Here is a 17,819-nt window from a genome sequence, read left to right as displayed (position 1 = left end):
TAGGATGAGAGGAATTTTTTTTTCTTTAAATAGCCTGAGGTAATGTAGGGATTTTCAGGTTAGTTCAAGAACCTGAAAGTAGTGGTGAAGAAGTTGTTAAACCTTGAGTTGTGGGTCTTCAGGCTCCTCTACCTTTTGTCTGAGAAGTGGGCAAAGCCTGATGGTAGGGATTCTTGATGATAGATGCTGCCTTCCTAAATGGGGAGAGCCGTACCCATGATTGAACTGGCTGTGTTATTATGCACTGTAATACTTTCCCATACATTACAGCCTGTGATGCAACCACTTAAATATTTTCCACTGTATCTGTAGAAGTTTGTCAGTGTCTTAAACTTTTAAGACAACAGAAACACTGGCATGCTTTCTTCATGTGGTGCCCCAGGATAGGTCCTTAGGTGTTGGCTCACCCTTACCACAGCAGACTTTTCAGTGAGGGCTGGTGAATATTTGCCTCATTTTCCTTCCCTAAAGTTCACAATCAGTTTCTTGGTCTTGTCAACATTAAGGCATGGTTGTTCTTTGGATGCCACTCAACCATCTGTACTACAGTAACCTACCCAGTCTACACCTCCTTTTCATCACCTGTGACCCCGCCATTACCAGTGGTGTCATAAGTGGCACTGGAGCTATGCTTATAGGTATAGAGAGAGTAGATGAGAGAGGTTTAATGTCAAGAGCTGTCCTCCTTGTGATTTTAAAGTCTTGGTACTGATATATCCTGGTGAATAATTTGATAACGGCTTCTTTCACTGTACTGATGATTGGAAGTGGACTGTATAGCCATTAGCTAGATTAGATGTCTTCTTTTCTGTGCTCATGGCATATTTTCTATATTGTTAAATAAACGCCTTTGTAATCAGTGTATTGGAACAACTTGGATACAGGTGGTATTAAGGTTAAGAATTGTTCAAGGGTGTAAGCATTGTATCTTTGTCCCCAAAGCTAATATATTGCCTGTACGGTGTGGTTCTGTGATTTATTCTGTGAGAATGGCTTGTAAGGTTGTTTCTTGATTTACCTTTGGTTTGGCTCTTCAAATTGGGACAGAAGTTTGTGAGGAGTCTTTAAATCAAATACTTGTGCCTAGATGGCTGCTGGCTAGTCCAGCTGTATTCCTGTTTGGCTTGATGTGCTGTTGAAGGAGACGAGCATTGCTGTGAGTCTAAGGCAAAGAACTTAGGAGCAGGAGTAGGCCACTTGGCCCCTCAAGCCTGCCTCATCATCAGTATGATCATGGCTGTACAACACCAGCCTCATCTCCTTGATCTTACTTTCAAATGCTTATCTATCTCCATTACCCTTTGGTAGAGAATTTTGGAGATTCACAACCCTCTGAGAGAAAATGTTTCTATGCACCTAATTTTTTTTTTGATGTCTGGCCCCATAATCTGTAGTCCTGTTTCTTTGTTGATCTTGAATCACATCAACTTAGTCAGAGAAGGGAGGCAGGTTTCCTTCTGGAAAGGACATTATTAAACTGATAGGGATTCTCTTCAATGGGAACCAAAGACGAGCCCACATTCTCACATTTTTACCTCATCAGGCTCTGCACCCAATGCGTCCTCCACCATTTCCAGCAGCTTTAATGGGACTCTACTGCTATTCATGTCATCTCTCTCCCTGCCTTTCTCCTTTCCACAGGGACTGCTCACTCTGGGCTTCCCTGGTCTATTCGTACCTTTACACCACCTCTTCCTGTCCATGGGTACTTTCCACTGCAAATAAAGGAGGTATAACTGCTGTCCTTCCTCTCCACTCTCACTGCCATCTAGGTACCTTAGAGGTTCATCTGCACTTCCAGCTTTTCCTTTTCTCCACAGATCCTGTTTGGCCTGCTGAATTCTGCTCGTGTTCTGTTCTGTTCCAGAATTTGATGGTCATCCTTGCTGATAATATTATTTTAAATTCCAGGTTCTTGGTTAAATGGAGTTCTCCAGTACCCATGGTGCAATTTAAACTTGTCTCTTGATCATTAGTCTAGGTGTCTGCCTGGTTCTTCAGTGTTGCTATAATACTACCAACATTCCCATTGGGAAATAATTCAAACTGGGTTATTTTCTCTAGAAATGATAAGACAATATGGGCTCTCAGAGATCTCAATTACACAAGGGTTATAAGTAAAAGTAATCTCTCATGTGTCCGCTGGGGAGTTCTGCAGAAATGTCTGAGTGGGGAGAATGTGACATTTCCACAGGGAGGGTTTGAAACTGTAGGAGAGTGTGATCAGGAAAAAAATATATGGGTATAATGGTGGGGGCAATGGGGGCTGCGTGGAGGCTCGTGTGGACAAGAAAGACTCAGTGGCCCAGCAGGTAGGGCCACAGCCTCACAACACCAGACATCCAGGTTCAGTCCTGATCATGCTGTCCACTCTGTGGGTTTTCCCAGTCTTCTGGCTTTCTTCCCCATCCCAAAGACAGGCAGGTTGGTGTTTAAACAGTTTGGTAGAATCGGGGAGAGATTATCAACATGTGGCAAGAGTAAGGAAGGTGATTAATGTCAATAGTTGGTACAGAATCAGTGGGCTGAATGGCCTGTTTCCATGCTCTTGTAGTCAAGCATGGAGCATGTCCTTTCTTTGTCACACTTTAACATTTCTCTGTTGCCTCCTTTGTTCAATCATTCCCCCTCTCTTATAACTGGGTAGGTATTGAAGGTTGTGTGCAGGGTAGTTTAATATTCTGGAATGGAGAATAGTGGCTGAATAGGCATTGTGGACTGCCAAAACTGTACCCAGTTTACAGGAGAAATGTTACTGGGAGCAGTGGTGAATGGGAGAACAAAGTGAGGCTAGTTATTCCGAGTCCCAGCCTACCACTGATTGACTGGAGGATGGTGAATTACTTTTGACTGTCCTTCCCAACTTCTTTTCAGTGAGTTTCCTTCCCAGATAAAGTTAGCTATTTCTGCTTCCACACCCCTGAATCTCTGCTGCTCTTGCTCCTTGCCTTCTCACCTCCTCCTTCCCCTTTGGCCCTCCAGTAGTACGTATCTCCTTGCCACCTCCTTTTCTTTTTAACAAAGTTGAGGATTTTTTTCAGTGTTTCAGGGAAAGGTTCCCCTCAGAATCTTCCGTAACAGGCTGTTCTTAGTGTGTGAGCAGGGCCGACCTTTGGCAAACAATATCCCATTTCCATTCTTCCTCTGTACTCCTTGATTTTGATTGTGTAGGAGTGCTTTCTCCTCCACTCTGGGTGTTGCTGAGGACAGACTGCCCTCAGCTGAGTGAACAGAACAGAGTGTGGTCTGAGTACGGTTACTTGAACTCCTTCTTTTCAACTCAACTCCCGTCTGAAGAGATTAGAACTTGGTCTCACTGCTGCAGGAAGGGCAGGGGTCTTTTATAGTGACCTGACTAGTGTTTCTCACTCAGCCATTGTCCCAAAACACACATCTCTGTTTATCCAATAGAATGATAGAGTACAGAGTACAGAAATAGGCCCTTCAGCCCACTGTCCCCATGCTAACCATTAAGCAACATCAGTGTTAATCTCATTTCCCTGCATTTGGCCTAATGCTGCTCTTGTATCTTATGGTCTTGAATGCTGTGTAGACTTCTGTGCATTAGCATTTTATGTGCTTGTTGGTAATTTGTTCAATATTCTTCTGTGTCTTCAGGCAATACTTCTAATTCCACCCACCCTTTAGTTGGAACAACACCTTGCCCTCAACCTGTACTCTGCGGTTTTAGACACCTTTGCTGTAGGGTGAATTCTTTCTGTCTACCTCTCTCCTACTGTAATTTTGAAAAGCTCGATCAGGTCTCAGCCCAGCCTCTGCCACCCTGAGGAGAAACAAATCCAGCCTCTCCTAACTGAAAGACTCCAGTTGAATCCTCTGCACCCTCCCCAGAGCAGTCATGTCCATTTTATGGTGTGATGAACTCAGCTGTACACAGTGCTGCTGCTGTGTAACATAATTTTTGTTCTTGCTCGCTGGTTGCCTTGTGTGTTGGAGGCCAGCATCCCATATGCTTCCTTCACCAAATCTGCCTGTGCTGCTGTCTTCAGCACTTGGATATGAAGTCCTGTGGTCTGCTTTCCACTAAAGAGAGTAGTGCAAGGCTCAAGAAAGTGACAGGGAAATAAACGTCAGTCTGCCAGCGAAGCAGAAAAGAATGAATTATTCATAGAAAGTTAGAATGGAACTCGGTCACTGCCATGTCTCTGGTCCCTGGCCCACTGTGAGGCACAATCTGTGGAGGTCGAAGGAAGGAGCAGTCGGGCAGTGTGGTGATCAGCCTGCACTCAGTCGTCTCAGGCGTTGGCAGTGGTTTTACTCTACCGCAGAGCCATTCTTATGTGAAATATATAAATGACAGGCTGTCAGAGCTCCAGTGAGATTGAGGGTGAAAGGGTGTAATGTCAGTTGAATTAAACATTGCAGTTGAAGGTGATGTGTTTTGGCCTAGTTTGGAGAAGCAGTTAAGTTAAAACGGGAAACCATGTTTGAGCTCCTGGTTTCTGTATGCAGATGGTGGGCGGGAATGTGAAATAGTTCCCAGGCAGCAGGTACAGCAAGTACAATAAGGAAGCTTTGATTACAAGAGGGGAAGACTCAAATGTGGGCAGCAGTTGGAAGGTGGGTTTAAGCTAGAAAGTGATTGTGCGCCTGAGTTTAGCGTTTAGTTTCTGGACTGGTTGTCACTGAATTTTTGTCAGGTGAAGAAACTTTTATCATCCTTTGGCAAAGGGATGTGCAAATTTAGAAGAATAAGGGGGAACTTGTTGAGATCTATGAAATACTGAAAAGTGTGGATATGGAAAGGATGTTTCCAGTAGTGTTGGGAGGGCTAGGAGGGCACAGCCTCAGAACAGGATGTCCCTTTAGAACAGAGAGGAGGAATTTCTTTGTGAATCTGTGGAATTCATTGCCTCTGACAGCAGTGAGGGACAAGTCATTGGGTATATCTAAAGCAAGGGTTGATAGGTTCTTGATTAATTAGGATGTCAAAGGTTACAGGGAGAAGGCATGAGAATGAGGTTGGGAGGGATAATAAATCAGCCATAATGGAATAGCAGAGCAGACTCGATGGGCTGAATGGCCTAATTCTGCTCCTATATCTTATGGACTTATTTGAATTCATAAGATATGTTGAAATATAATGCCATTAGATGGGAAGGTTGCTGTGGCAAAGGTGCTATTCTTCATTGTGGGACTTTGGGAAGCAGTGGCACCATTGTGATAGGATTACAGGTGCTATGCTCTGGGATTTGGAGTGGATTGGGAGTAGCAGCAATGGCGTCGTGGAGTGACTGATGCTGCATGAAGTGAACTTGTGAAACTAGGTAGTGAAAGTCTGGGTGGTAAGTTGAGTAAGGCCACTGACGTTGAGGAGCACGATGCATTGAGGACTGATTCACCGGCTGACCAGAGCGTTGAGTCTCAGCAACAATTCTGAAACCAGAGTACAAGTGAAATAGATGCTGGCTTCACACCACTATGATTGCGGCTTCGTGGAAGGGGACCAACACTTTATCTGTTTCACCCCACAGCTAGCGTACTTCCTGTTGGCTGAGGAAGGAGAGTTGCTGTCGCTCTCGAGGAGGAGTTTGCGGCCTCTCGTCCCCCTCCCAGCTGGAGGAGGTAAGATGGAGGGGAACTGCGTAACTGGGCGAAACAAGAGCGATTCTTATGGGAAACAGGAGATAAACAAGGGATTCTGCAGCAGAAGGTAAACCAGGCCCTACCTCTGGGCAGGGTGGAGTGTTGGCTCTGCCTGGCTCAGAGGGATCAAGGTTGGCCATTCTCAGCTGCACAGTTAGGAAATGATCAGTGATGCCGACCAAGTGATGCATTTTCTGTCAGTTATTTTTTTAAAAAAACTACACATTCCTGCTTGATGGCCTTCCATTCCAGGGAAGCCCGCTGTGAAATTGGTGAGAATTCTCCGTCTTGTAGGAGCTACGCTTTCTGGCATCGAGAACCACTCAGGAGGGAGTGTTGTAGATATTTAATGGCATTTACTGTGCTGCCACAGTGTGGTCCCAGTCAGTGAACTTTCCTTTCCACCTGGGGCAACTTTCCTTCTCTGGTTCGCCTTCTGCTGAGGAAGCGGCCTGCAGCAGGTGGCTGCCCTTTAATGTCCTCACTTGAGGACTTTACATGATGGAGCTGAAAGTACGGATTTAAAAAATTGCTCAACCCTTAAAACTGAGGCTTGTGCTGAGTGTTGGGTAATGGTGTGTGGATTTGCAGTTTCATATCTACTAGATCTACTAGGCACAAAATTACAAAGTTAGCAGAAGTTTAAACCCCCCCCCCCCCCCCCCCCCCAGAATCAGGAACATGTGAGTGGATGGCATGGCTGTGTTGCTGGATAGAAGAGTGTTCAAAGCTGTGTGGATGCTCTGACAGCTTCTGTTATGTTGTTGAATGTCACCATGTCCTGGGTTGTGGTGCATGAGGGAATGAACCATGCATTTGTGTTTCTGCACCCAGTGCTGTTTTCACCTGTGTTAAACTGAGAATATGTTCTTACTTCAGTTAATCTTCCAGCTGCCATTAGACACAGGGGCTTCTATACTCTGGAAGTTGTGTAATGAGCTGACTCTCACTTATTTGCTGAATACAGTTGCAGTTATCATTGTAGCTGTTTCTCCTTCAGCACAACATGTCAATACACAGCAGGGTGGGTAAATATAATTTGGAATGTCACTAATGTGACATCAGAATTGCAAAGGGATATTGAGGTAAGGCCAGTAAGCTGCTGGGTCCTGGCTTTTGCTTACTATGGACACAGCAGAGGTACCTCTCACTGGGGAAGTTTGTACTAGGAGGAGGTTAAACCAGAGAGAAAGGTGGAAGGTGAGAGGAGTTCATTAAACTTGTAAAGATGGGATGGTGACATGCCATGGAATCTTTTAAGGCAATGTAGAAAAAGTCTCTGATTAACTCCCCAATTACTAAATTTGAGCCCTATAGAAGGGCTGAAGGTATGGGGCTAGTTATTTAGGGAAAGGGGTGGGTAAGAGGGTGTTCTGGGCAATTGTTTGAGTGTTCACCATCCTCATAACATCAGTTGAACTTTTCTTGGGAGGTGTTGGCACAAGTTCCAGAATCGAGACATGGGTGGATTGGGGGGAAAAAAAGGCAAAATTAACTCCCTGTATGGAAGTATGGGTTTGTAAATTAATGCAGGAGATGTTGGTGCAGTTTGGGCAAGTAGGCACCCCAAGAGAGGGAGGTGGGGTGGTAACCGAGATGTATGCAGTTATAGTGCTGCAGGGTGTCCTATCCTGCAGCCAGAGATCACACTGCACAAGGAAGTTCATTGGAATCCTTTCTCTGGCTTTGCGTTGGGCAGCTGTGTGTATTGCTGTCTCTACAAATGGCTGCTTTTTAACCTCCCAACCTTCAGCTCCTGAGCATCCCACTCATCAGTGAGCAGCAGAGGTCTGCAGGAGAACAGGGGCTGGAGGGAACTGCTGGCTCCCGCCCTCGCTGTTGATTAAGGCAAGGGCTCTGGGGAAAGTGGTTGCACTGTTTTGTTACACTTATGAAGACCTGTTGGGTGGGGCACTGGGGAGGTTTGGAGCTCTTGGGCTGCTTGGTTGTTTATTCATTGTACATCTTTGGTGACAATGATAAAGCTGGGATCGCTAAAGAGTGACAGATTAGAGTTATGCAGCACAGAACTAGGCCCTTTGTCCCATCATGTCTCTGCTGACCATCAAGTGCATATCTACATTAATCTCATTTACCATGACTTTGCCCATAACCTTCAATGTCTTAGCCATTCAACTGCTCATTCAGATACTACTATAATGTGAGATTACCTGCCTCCACTGCTTTCTCGGGCAGTTTGTTCCAGATCTTCTGAAATCTCTTACACCTCACATCTCCTTCATGGGCGAACTTTCTCACAAGTTCATCCTCTATGCTCCTCATACTTTTGTATACTTCTGTCAGTCTACCCATAGCCACCTCAGCTCCAAGGAAAACCAACCCAGCATATCCAGTCTCTGCTCAGAACTGAAACACTCCATTCCTGTCATTATCCTGGTGGGTGAATCTCCTCTGTTCCCTCCCGAATGCAATCACATCTTTTCTATAGTGTGACAATCAGCACCTCTCCAGCTGCAGATTGGCAACAATTTTTCCTCCACAATTGCTGTCAGTGCAGTTACACCACAAGGCTGTGTGCTTATTCCCCATTTCACGTGCTTTGTATCCATAACTAAGTACAGCTCCAATGCCATATTTCAGTTTGCTGATGACACCTTTGTTGTTAGCTGAATCAAAGGTGGTGAAGAATCAGCATATTGGAAAACAATTGAAAATCCAGCTGAGTGATGTCATTACCACACCCAATGTCAGCAAGACCAAGAAGCTAATTACTGACTAAAAGAGGAAACCAGAGGTCCATGAACCAGACCTTATCAGGGGACTGGAAGTGGAGTGGGCCCGGAACTTAAAATTTTGGCCATTATCATATCACAGGACCTGTCCTGGAATGAGGAAGTAATTACAAAGAAGGCACAACAGTGCTTCTATTTTCTTAAAAAATTGTGCAGATTTGGCACGACATCTAGAACTTTGACAAATTTCTATAAATGCACAGTGGCGAATAGCCTGTCACAGTCTGGTATGGAAACAACAGATGTCCAAGAATGGCCATGCTCTCTTCTGTCTTCTGCCATTGAGAAGGAGGTACAGGAGCCTGAGGTCATGCATCAACAGGTTCAGGAACAGTTATTAATTTTCAACCATCAGGCTCTTGAACCAGTGTGGATAGCTTCACTCCACCTCAACTCTGAACTGATTCCATAACTTATGGACTCCCTTTTAAGGACTCTACAACTCAAGATCTCAGTATTATTTATTTAATTTATTATTATTGTTTTTAGCACAAATTGTTTCCTTTTGCACATTGGATGTTCATCAGTCTTTGTATGTAGTTTTTCATTAATTCTATTGGTGGTCTTTGTTCTATTGAATGCCTACAAGAAAATGAATCTCGGGGTAGGATATGGTGACATATACATACTTTGGTAATAAATTTACTTTGAACTTTAAAGTAGGTTAAGGAGTTTCCACAATATTGTGGGTGAGGGGTCTGTACTGTTCTATGTTGTATATTACCTTTTGGACCTCTCTCCCATGTTTGCCCTTTAGAAAGGCTTTACAGAAGTGCACGTAGGCTGCATTGACTTCGTCAATATATTTTGTTACTTCTTCAGATAGCATAAGACCATAAGGTGTAAGAACAACATTAGGCAGTTTGATTCTGCTCCGCCATTTCGTCATGGCTGATCTATATTCCCTTTCGGTCCCATTTCCTGCCTTCTCCCTGTATCCTTTCAAACCCTGATTAATCAAGAATCTATCAACCTCTGCCTTAAAGGTTACCTAATAGCTTGTCTTCCACAGCCATCTGTGTCAACAAATTCCATGGATTCAGAACTCTGGATAAAAGATCCATCAACAAAGCCCTGCTGACGATTTCTGATCAGTCCCTCCTTTTCCAAATGTAGATTGAGCTGTGGGTGTTTGTTGTGCTTTTCCGGCAGCAGTATAGCTCCTTCCTGGAGATGGTTGGGCAAGGTGGGTGATTGAAGAGGTGCGCATAAAGCTACTGGCAGCCACAGAATTGGAATTAGTTTATTATTGTTACGTGTACCAAGATACAGTGTAAAGCTCATCTTTCATGCTGTTCATACAGATCAAATCTGTACAACAGTGCATTGAGATACAGCAGAAAGTAACAAGACAATTTAGATCTAAAAGATTAGAACAATTATTATAGATGTAATGAGTGCTTAGCAGGGAACAGCTTACAGAAAGTCACACCCACTAACACCATCCTTTCTGGCCAATGTGTTTCTGTACTGCCTGATGTGTCTGAATGTCCATGTCCGGCCTTCCTTATCATGGTCCCCCTTGTCCTGGTCCTTTGAATGATGAGCTGTAGATGTGCATGTTCCTTGGGAGGGCTGGATTAGTTCCATGTGACTGTCACTGCTTCCTGTGGCTGTTGTGTGATCAGAAGCCAAGGTTATGGTGTGAGGCCTGTTTGCTGTTCCTATCCAAGTTCACATGTGGACACGGGATCTCTGAAGCATCAGAGGGTGAATGGTCCAGCCAAAATACATCTGGGATGAAAGCTAATGAAAATTGTGCATGTTTTCGAGGGAAGGACGAGGGAATTTGCAGGGAAGTTGTGGAGCTTTCAGAGACTCCTCATCCAAATTTTATTGATATGGCACCTTCTGCTGCCATTATGTAGTGGCAGAATGTGCCACACCTTTAGCTGTTGGCACTCTATTCACAGCCAACTATCTCTGGTTGATAAACAGATGACTTACACTGGGCTCTCGACCCCTGTAACATTCCACATTCTGCTAGAGTATTTCGCCGACTTCTAAATCTGAGACAAAACTTGTTGCTTTGGTGTTGTGCAGAATGGATGATCAGTTTCTGAAAATGTGCCTCAGCATAAAGAATGAAGCAGCTGTTCATGGGAGAGCAAAGAGCTTAACAAGCTCTGCATGCTGACCATTCCAGACGTAGTCTGCTGCCTGTGTACCCTAACATTCTCACCAACAGTGTACGGTTCAAGTTGGTGTTGGCATCTCCCTGAGGGTGGGCAGTATTGGCATGGACCACACCTTGGCATTTGCACATCCCACCTCTTGCCTGGCACCAAGAATGCTCATATTTGCATAATTTGCCCTCACTGCCAATACCAGTTTTGCCTATATTTGCACGTTTCCCCTGCACCGTGTACTGGGATATTTGCACGCTTCTCTCAGTGCCAAATGTCCAGGAATTTGCATGCTTCCCCTGGGTCCTGGTTTCAACACTTTCCTTACTGCTGAGTGTGCTGAGGTTTCCATGCTTTCCATAGGCCAGGATTTGTACACTTGCCTGCAAAGTGGGTGCTGGGGTTTGCAAATTCCTGAGCCTGCTGTCCCTTCAGTGAAAAGCTTTGAATTGTTTTGCTGATCAGCCTGTTGCATTACTTAATGTCATTGAGTTTGTACAGGATGAGAATGAGCATTTGTACCACCATGTCATAGAGTCATGGGCTTGTACAGCATTGAATCAGGCCCTTTGGCCCACCATGTCTGTACTGACCATCATGCCTACCTATACTAATCTCACTTGCCTCAATAATTCCACATCTCTTTGAGCCCTCCTCATTCAGATACCTGTTTAGAGGTCTCTTCAATGTTGTCACTGTTCCTGCCTCCACCACCTCCTCTGAGAGCTCATTCCAAATGCCAACTACTCTTGTGTGGGAAAAATTTACTCATCAGATCTCCTTTGAATCTCCTTCCTCTCACCTTAAACCTATGCTACCTAATTTTAGATCATCCAACTATGTGAACATACACTAGCTACCTACCCAATCTATGCCTCTCATACAAGAGGTTCTGCAGATGCTGGAAATCCAGAGTAATGCACACAAAGTGCTTGAGGAACTAAGCAATTCAGGCAGCATCCATTATCAGTTGACGTTTTGGACCAAGACCCTAGTTCAGAACTTTGATTGCATCACCATTGAGCCATTTTGCTCTCATACAAACTATATTGACAATCCCTAATTGGTTCTTGCCTTTCCAAATGCAAATCCTTTTGAGCACTACCTTGATGTAATGATGTATGGAATGACCTGTCTAAATACCATTTTCACTGTATTATGGTGCACATGATAAAAATAAACCAATACCAATAACTGCCACTGATGTAAGGCTTACCTGTCTGTATCTCTACTGCACTTATTCAACTGGGCCACAATATAACCTCATCTTCACTATGGTCCTTGTCATCTTCTCTCCTACTGCTCATTACATCTAAAATACAGCTGGTCAGTCGCTAGGAATTTCTCCACTTAAATGGGTTTCGGGACCTCCCAACACCTCTCACTTCATAACACTAATGTGTTCCAGAATATCATTGAACTCACTAGATCCTTCTCCATCACAAATAGAGAAGTGAGGTTTTTACTTAAACCTCTCCTGTTTCCTGTGGCTTAACACAAATTGCCATGTAATTGCAAATTACTAGGAATGCTGTCTTGTGCGGCTGTTTCCATGTATGGTTTGAATGACAGTTCAACTTGGTTTGATTGATGATGATCGATAAGGAAGCCTTCTCTCTCCCTGCCCCCCTCAGAATACATTTATGGAATCTTTTAGGAGTCTCCTTTATCTTGTGTGCCAGGAATAAGTTGTGTCCCCTTCTTCTGCCCCCCTGATTTCCTGCTTTAGGATACTTGAACATCACCTTTCTCTAAACCTATGACCTCTAGCCCTTGGGTGGGTGAGACTAGAACTAAAATACTGACATGATTCACCCTGTCTATGTCCCTCATAATTTTGTATACCTTTATAAAATCTCCCTTCGTTTGCCAGTGCTCCAGGGAATAAACTTCTAACCTATTCATTTTTTCCTTCCAGGTCACTTCCTCAAGTTTGAGCAAATTCCCTGTAGATTTTCTGTATTCTCTCAAGGTTATTGATATTTTTCTCTGGACAGATGACCAAAACTACACACAATACTCCAAATTAGGCCTCACTAATGTCTTGTATAACTTCAACATAACATCCTATCTCTTGTACTCGGTGCCCTGATTTATTCAAGATTCAAGTCTGTCACTTGTACACTGAAATTTACAGTGAAATGTGTTTGCATTAACAATCAACACACTGGAAGATGTACCCACAAGAGTCACCACATATTCTGATGCTGACATAGCATGTTCACAATGCTCGGCAGAACAACATAGACACAACAGCAGCAAAAGTAATGCCTCGTTTCTCCTCCCATGCAAGCACATGCATGGACCTTTAAACCCAGAATAGGTTCCAGGCTTCAACTGAAGGCCAGAAGTTTTCTTTGTGACCATATTTATTTGTGACACCACATACAAGGGACTGTGCCTTGTTAATGCTTCCCAACTTTTCTGCACTACATTGCCAACTGCATTGGTGCTGCTGAGCTCGTCAGTTTCATTAACTTTTCCTCCAACTTCCATCCTGCCCTTAAACTTACTTAGTCCATTTCTGCCTGTCTCTCTGGAGGCAAACTGTTCACCAACATCTTTTCTAAACGTACCAATTCCCAAGACTATTTTGACTATACCTCTTCCCACCCTGCATCCTGTTATATAAATTAAAATGCTATTTTTTTTTCTCGGTTCCTTCATTTCTGCTGCATCTGTTTCAGGTTGAGGCTTTCCTTTCCAGGACATCAGAGATGTCCACCTTCAAAGAATGGAGGTTCCCTTTCCTCCATTGATGCTGCCGACACACACACATCGCCTCCATTTTCTGACATCCACGATCACTCCACCTTCCTGCCACCTTAACAGGAATAGAGTTCCTCTTATCCTCGCCTACCACCTAATGAGCCGCCGCCTCCTCCATCATGTCATCTACTAACAAACACTTCTTTACTTCCCCCCCCCCCCCCCCCCCAACCCAACTTTCTCCAGCCATTGTTCCCTCTGTGATTCCCTTGTCTATTCATCCTGCTGCACTAATCTCCCTCCTGGCATATATCCCTGCAAGTGAGAGAAATGCTACAGCTGTCTATTTACCTCCTCCCTCACCTCAATTTAGGGTCCCAAACAATTCTTCCAAGTGAGACAATGCTTCATCTGCAAATTTGTTGGGGTCACCTATTGTATCCTTTGCTCCTGATGCTGCCTCTACATTGGTGAGTCCCGACGTAAATTGGGGGACCGCTTTGAACACCTCCACTCCACCTGCCAAAAAACTGAATTTCCCAGTGGCCAACCATTTAAATTCCTATCCACATTCCCATTCCGACATGTTGGTTGATGGCCTCCTCTTCTGCCATGATGAGTCCACTTTCAGGGTGGAGGGGGGCAACACCTCATATTCTGTCTAGGTAGCCTCCAATTTGATGAAAACTCTAGGCCCAAAATATTGACGGTTTATTCATTTTTATTCATATTGCCTGACCTGCTCAGTTTCTCCAGAATACGTGTGTTGCTCTGGATTTCCAGAATCTCTTGTGATTATGGATCTGTATTCCCAGATCCCTCTGTTCTACTGCACAACTCAGAACCCTGCCATTCACTATTCAAGTATTACCCTGGTTTGTCCTGCCAATGTGCAGTACCTCACACTTCACCTGCATTAAATTCCATCTGCCATTTTACATTTGGTGACCAACTTTGAGAGACTTGCATTGCTCCATGCCAACCTTCTTTTCCTGGTTCTTGCATGGTCTCACAGTAGCAGTAACAAATTTAATACAGCTACTTGGTTGGTGTGTTTTATGTGGTACAATTTCTACCAGACTTTACACATGGCACCCTCCAACGTTTGATTCCACTTTGCGGGATCTCTTTGCCTGAAGGTCACAGAATGTCGTTGGGATATGCTTTAATCTTTCCTCTTCCTGTTTTGCCACAGTGTACAAGTCTCCTGAATACGAGTCTCTGGGTTTTGACCTGACTGTTGAACGCCTGATCTCCATTGGGTATCCTCAGGAACTAGGCAGCTTTGTCTATGACCCTACATTCCCAACCAGGTAGGAGCACGAGTTGAAGAGGATGTGAGGTGAGAGATGGGTCATTACTGGCTTGCAGAGGGAGGTTTATTAATGAAAATACTTAATCGAGCAATGGGTTCTGTGCAACTCAATGTTGCCTAGATATTGAAATACCTGCGGGGCATGTTTGATAGCCTAGGGTTGGTGACCATCTGTTTAATCTATTTAATGCAGAGTTTGTGCATCAGTTGTACATCCAAGGCAGTTAGTACTTTATTGTCACCTTGTTCCGGTTATTGTCTTCGCACCATGCCACCAGGTTCTTAATTTCCTCTCTATACTCAGACTCATCATCACCCAAGATACCTGTGCTGGAGTTGACAGTGGCATCTTGGCCTAACCCCCTCCTCCCCCACATCCAACCACAGAGGCTGTCATCCTCTTGTGCGCCCTACTTTCATTCTCTCTTGACAGTCTCTCTCAATCATCTGTTCTCTATCCCCTGACTTCCCCAGGCCTGACTTGGTGTGCCTTCCTGGTTTCCTGTCCCTAAGCAATGTTGGATTGGTTTAATCAAAGGCTGTAGTCTTCCTGGGTATTTTTACTGGATTTAGTAAACTGCTCCTAATCCTGTGCCTGACCTCCAGCTAGGAGAGTTAAGATTTACGGGAGACTGTCGCAATACTCTTTTAAAAAAAGACTCCGGCACCATGGGATTGAATTGGTCCTTGATGTTCCTGCAATTTTTCTTAATCCAATTTTCTGAGGAAATGTAGCTGTTCTGGACAGCCTCACACTGTTCTTTGTGGGAATAGATGATGTGCAAGTTAGCTGGCTACATCTTCCTTACAACAGAATATCCACTGGTACTTCAGGATGTCCTGAAATGGATGTGATAGGCACTATCGAGATGCACAGTGCAACTTTCCTGTACCCCCACATGTGCTCTTGCCAATCCCATAGGCTGGTGGTGTCACATGGCACGGATAGAGGCCCATTGGCCCACTGACTAGCATATCCATCTGTACTTGTCCTGTTTGTCTTTAGCTGCTTAAATGCTGTGAGAGTCTCTGCCTCCATTGCACCATCAAGCAGGGTGTTCTAGTTTCCAGCCACCTCTGGGGAGGGAAAAGAAAGTTTCCTCCAGAGTCCCCCAAGCCTTAATTCTCTAACCTATGTCCTCGCATTTTGGATATCTCTCTGATGGGGAAATGTTCCTCACAGAACCTATCCTGAGAGAACAGATCCAGCCTCTCCAATCTCTCCTCATAGCTCAGACACCCATCCCAGTCATCGTCCTGGTGAAGTTCCTCTGCAGCCTCTCCTGTACCATCATGTGCCCAGACATGCACACAGTGCCTAGCTTGTGTTGTATGAGGGAAGTATACAAGAGGTAGGTTCATTTCCTGGTCATTGATTGATGCGAGTGTTTCTCTGGTTGCATTTCTGTGGAAGATTTGAAAAACATTTTTCTGTTTTTGAGCAGAGGCCTGATTTTTGACACGTTACACGGGAACTTGCTGAAGGTCGATGCCTACGGGAACATCTTGGTTTGTGCCCATGGCTTCAACTTCAAGAGAGGGTCAGTGAAACGTTGTTGCTGGGATTCCTTGTGTTGCTGCTCCATAGGTTAAATAGCTACAGTAGAATCCGTTTGTATCACAGCTAAGGTTTTAAAAGCTAGTGAACGGGCCTCATGTCTGTTCCAGATCTGCCCTCCATTGTGCCTGGTAGTTTTCTATATTCCCAGGTGAAAGTTCTCTATAGGGACTTCTGCCAAAGGCATCGGGCCACAGGGCCCAATGAGGAAGAGTGTGGTACGGGGTGGGGGGGGGGGGGTGTTGTTGGTGCTCATGTTCTGGGCCTGGATCTGTAGCTGCCTGTCAACTTCGGGGCTGAGGAGGGTGCAGGACAAGGGCGGTGGTCTGATGAAGTCCAAACATTTATAAACATTCCTCAATTAGCACTGGTCTTGACACACAGGTGGTGGTGGGAATTCCTTCATCCCTCGTGCGTAGCTCTGAGGTGGGTGTGGCAAGAACAGCACAGGTGTGGAATGGCTGCACTGTCAGTAGCCCAATTCGGTTGTGTCCTAGACACCAGGCAGCAGTTGGGGAGAGGTAGTGATTACAACTGGGGCTGGGAGAGTAGGGGGTAGTCGTGGTGGAGGCAGTTGTGGGAAGGGGCAAAGTCAAGTTTGTTGTGAAGTGCAGAAGACAATGGAAAAACAGCAGCATCACAGGCACAGTATCTGAAAGCAACATTCATAAATTAAGCATAAATTATGCACTAATTTTGCAAGAAAATGCAATGAGGCCAGTGTTACAGTATGCTTCTCTCTGTGCAGACCAGAAATCAGAGAACAATATCCAAACAAATTTATTCAGCGGGATGACACGGAGCGGTTCTACATCCTCAACACCCTCTTCAATCTCCCTGGTGAGCTGTTTGGTTTTGGTCTGTGAGATTGGGGTGATCTCCTGGTGAGCTGTTTGGTTTTGGTGTGAGATTGGGTGATCTCCTGGTGAGCTGTTTGGTTTTGGTGTGAGATTGGGGTGATCTCCTGGTGAGCTGTTTGGTTTTGGTGTGAGATTGGGGTGATCTCCTGGTGAGCTGTTTGGTTTTGGTGTGAGATTGGGGTGATCTCCTGGTGAGCTGTTTGGTTTTGGTCTGTGAGATTGGGGTGATCTCCTGGTGAGCTGTTTGGTTTTGGTGTGAGATTGGGTGATCTCCTGGTGAGCTGTTTGGTTTTGGTGTGAGATTGGGTGATCTCCTGGTGAGCTGTTTGGTTTTGGTGTGAGATTGGGTGATCTCCTGGTGAGCTGTTTGGTTTTGGTGTGAGATTGGGGTGATCTCCTGGTGAGCTGTTTGGTTTTGGTGTGAGATTGGGTGATCTCCTGGTGAGCAGCTGTTTGGTTTTGGTGTGTGATATTGGGGAGATCTAGAACTGAGGAAGTAATATATACACCAAACAGAATCGATGCCCGTAGTGGGCTGTGGATGCCTTTGAAGCCAGTGCTGGAGAAGTGAAATTATAGATTGTGATCTTTCAAATGTATAACTGTTCTCCAGTTTTATGTACAATGGACTTCGATCTATTGATGTTACTGTACACAGGACAATCCTGGGATCCATCCAACTTTGTGTAACTACATTGGCAAAGTTCAATGTTTCACAAGCTGTCCATTGTTCTGTCTTCAGGTAATGCTTACACACTCCCTTTGGGTAGGTAACCAGTCTGCAGCTGGTAATTTTGGATAATTAGCAATTTTGGGACCCTTTTCTAAGATTGAAGAGGGTGCAGAGGAGGTTCATGAAAATGATCCTGGGAATGAAAGGATTAACGTATT

At 44.7% G+C, this 17,819-nt stretch overlaps 1 protein-coding gene across 9 annotated transcripts in view; it reads left to right on the top strand.

The window, feature by feature from the left end:
* nt5c2a (5'-nucleotidase, cytosolic IIa) overlaps positions 1-17,819 on the top strand; it is a 73,035-nt gene that overhangs the window by 32,982 nt on the left and 22,234 nt on the right. For 4 of the 9 annotated variants that reach the window (XM_059947229.1, XM_059947232.1, XM_059947231.1 and 1 more), the window contains 3 exons: positions 14,391-14,508; positions 15,953-16,051; positions 16,817-16,908. In XM_059947229.1, the coding sequence (XP_059803212.1) occupies positions 14,391-14,508; positions 15,953-16,051; positions 16,817-16,908 (309 nt within the window). Of the gene's footprint in view, positions 1-5,495; positions 5,587-14,390; positions 14,509-15,741; positions 15,863-15,952; positions 16,052-16,816; positions 16,909-17,819 lie in introns of all 9 variants that reach the window. The other 5 variants (XM_059947237.1, XM_059947236.1, XM_059947235.1 and 2 more) reach the window with 4 other exon arrangements.

This window comes from Hypanus sabinus, chromosome 22 (genome assembly GCF_030144855.1).
Source record: "Hypanus sabinus isolate sHypSab1 chromosome 22, sHypSab1.hap1, whole genome shotgun sequence".
NCBI classification, from domain to species: domain Eukaryota; kingdom Metazoa; phylum Chordata; class Chondrichthyes; order Myliobatiformes; family Dasyatidae; genus Hypanus; species Hypanus sabinus.
Note: the sequence above shows the minus strand (reverse complement) of the source record. Positions and strands in the feature narration are given on the sequence as shown.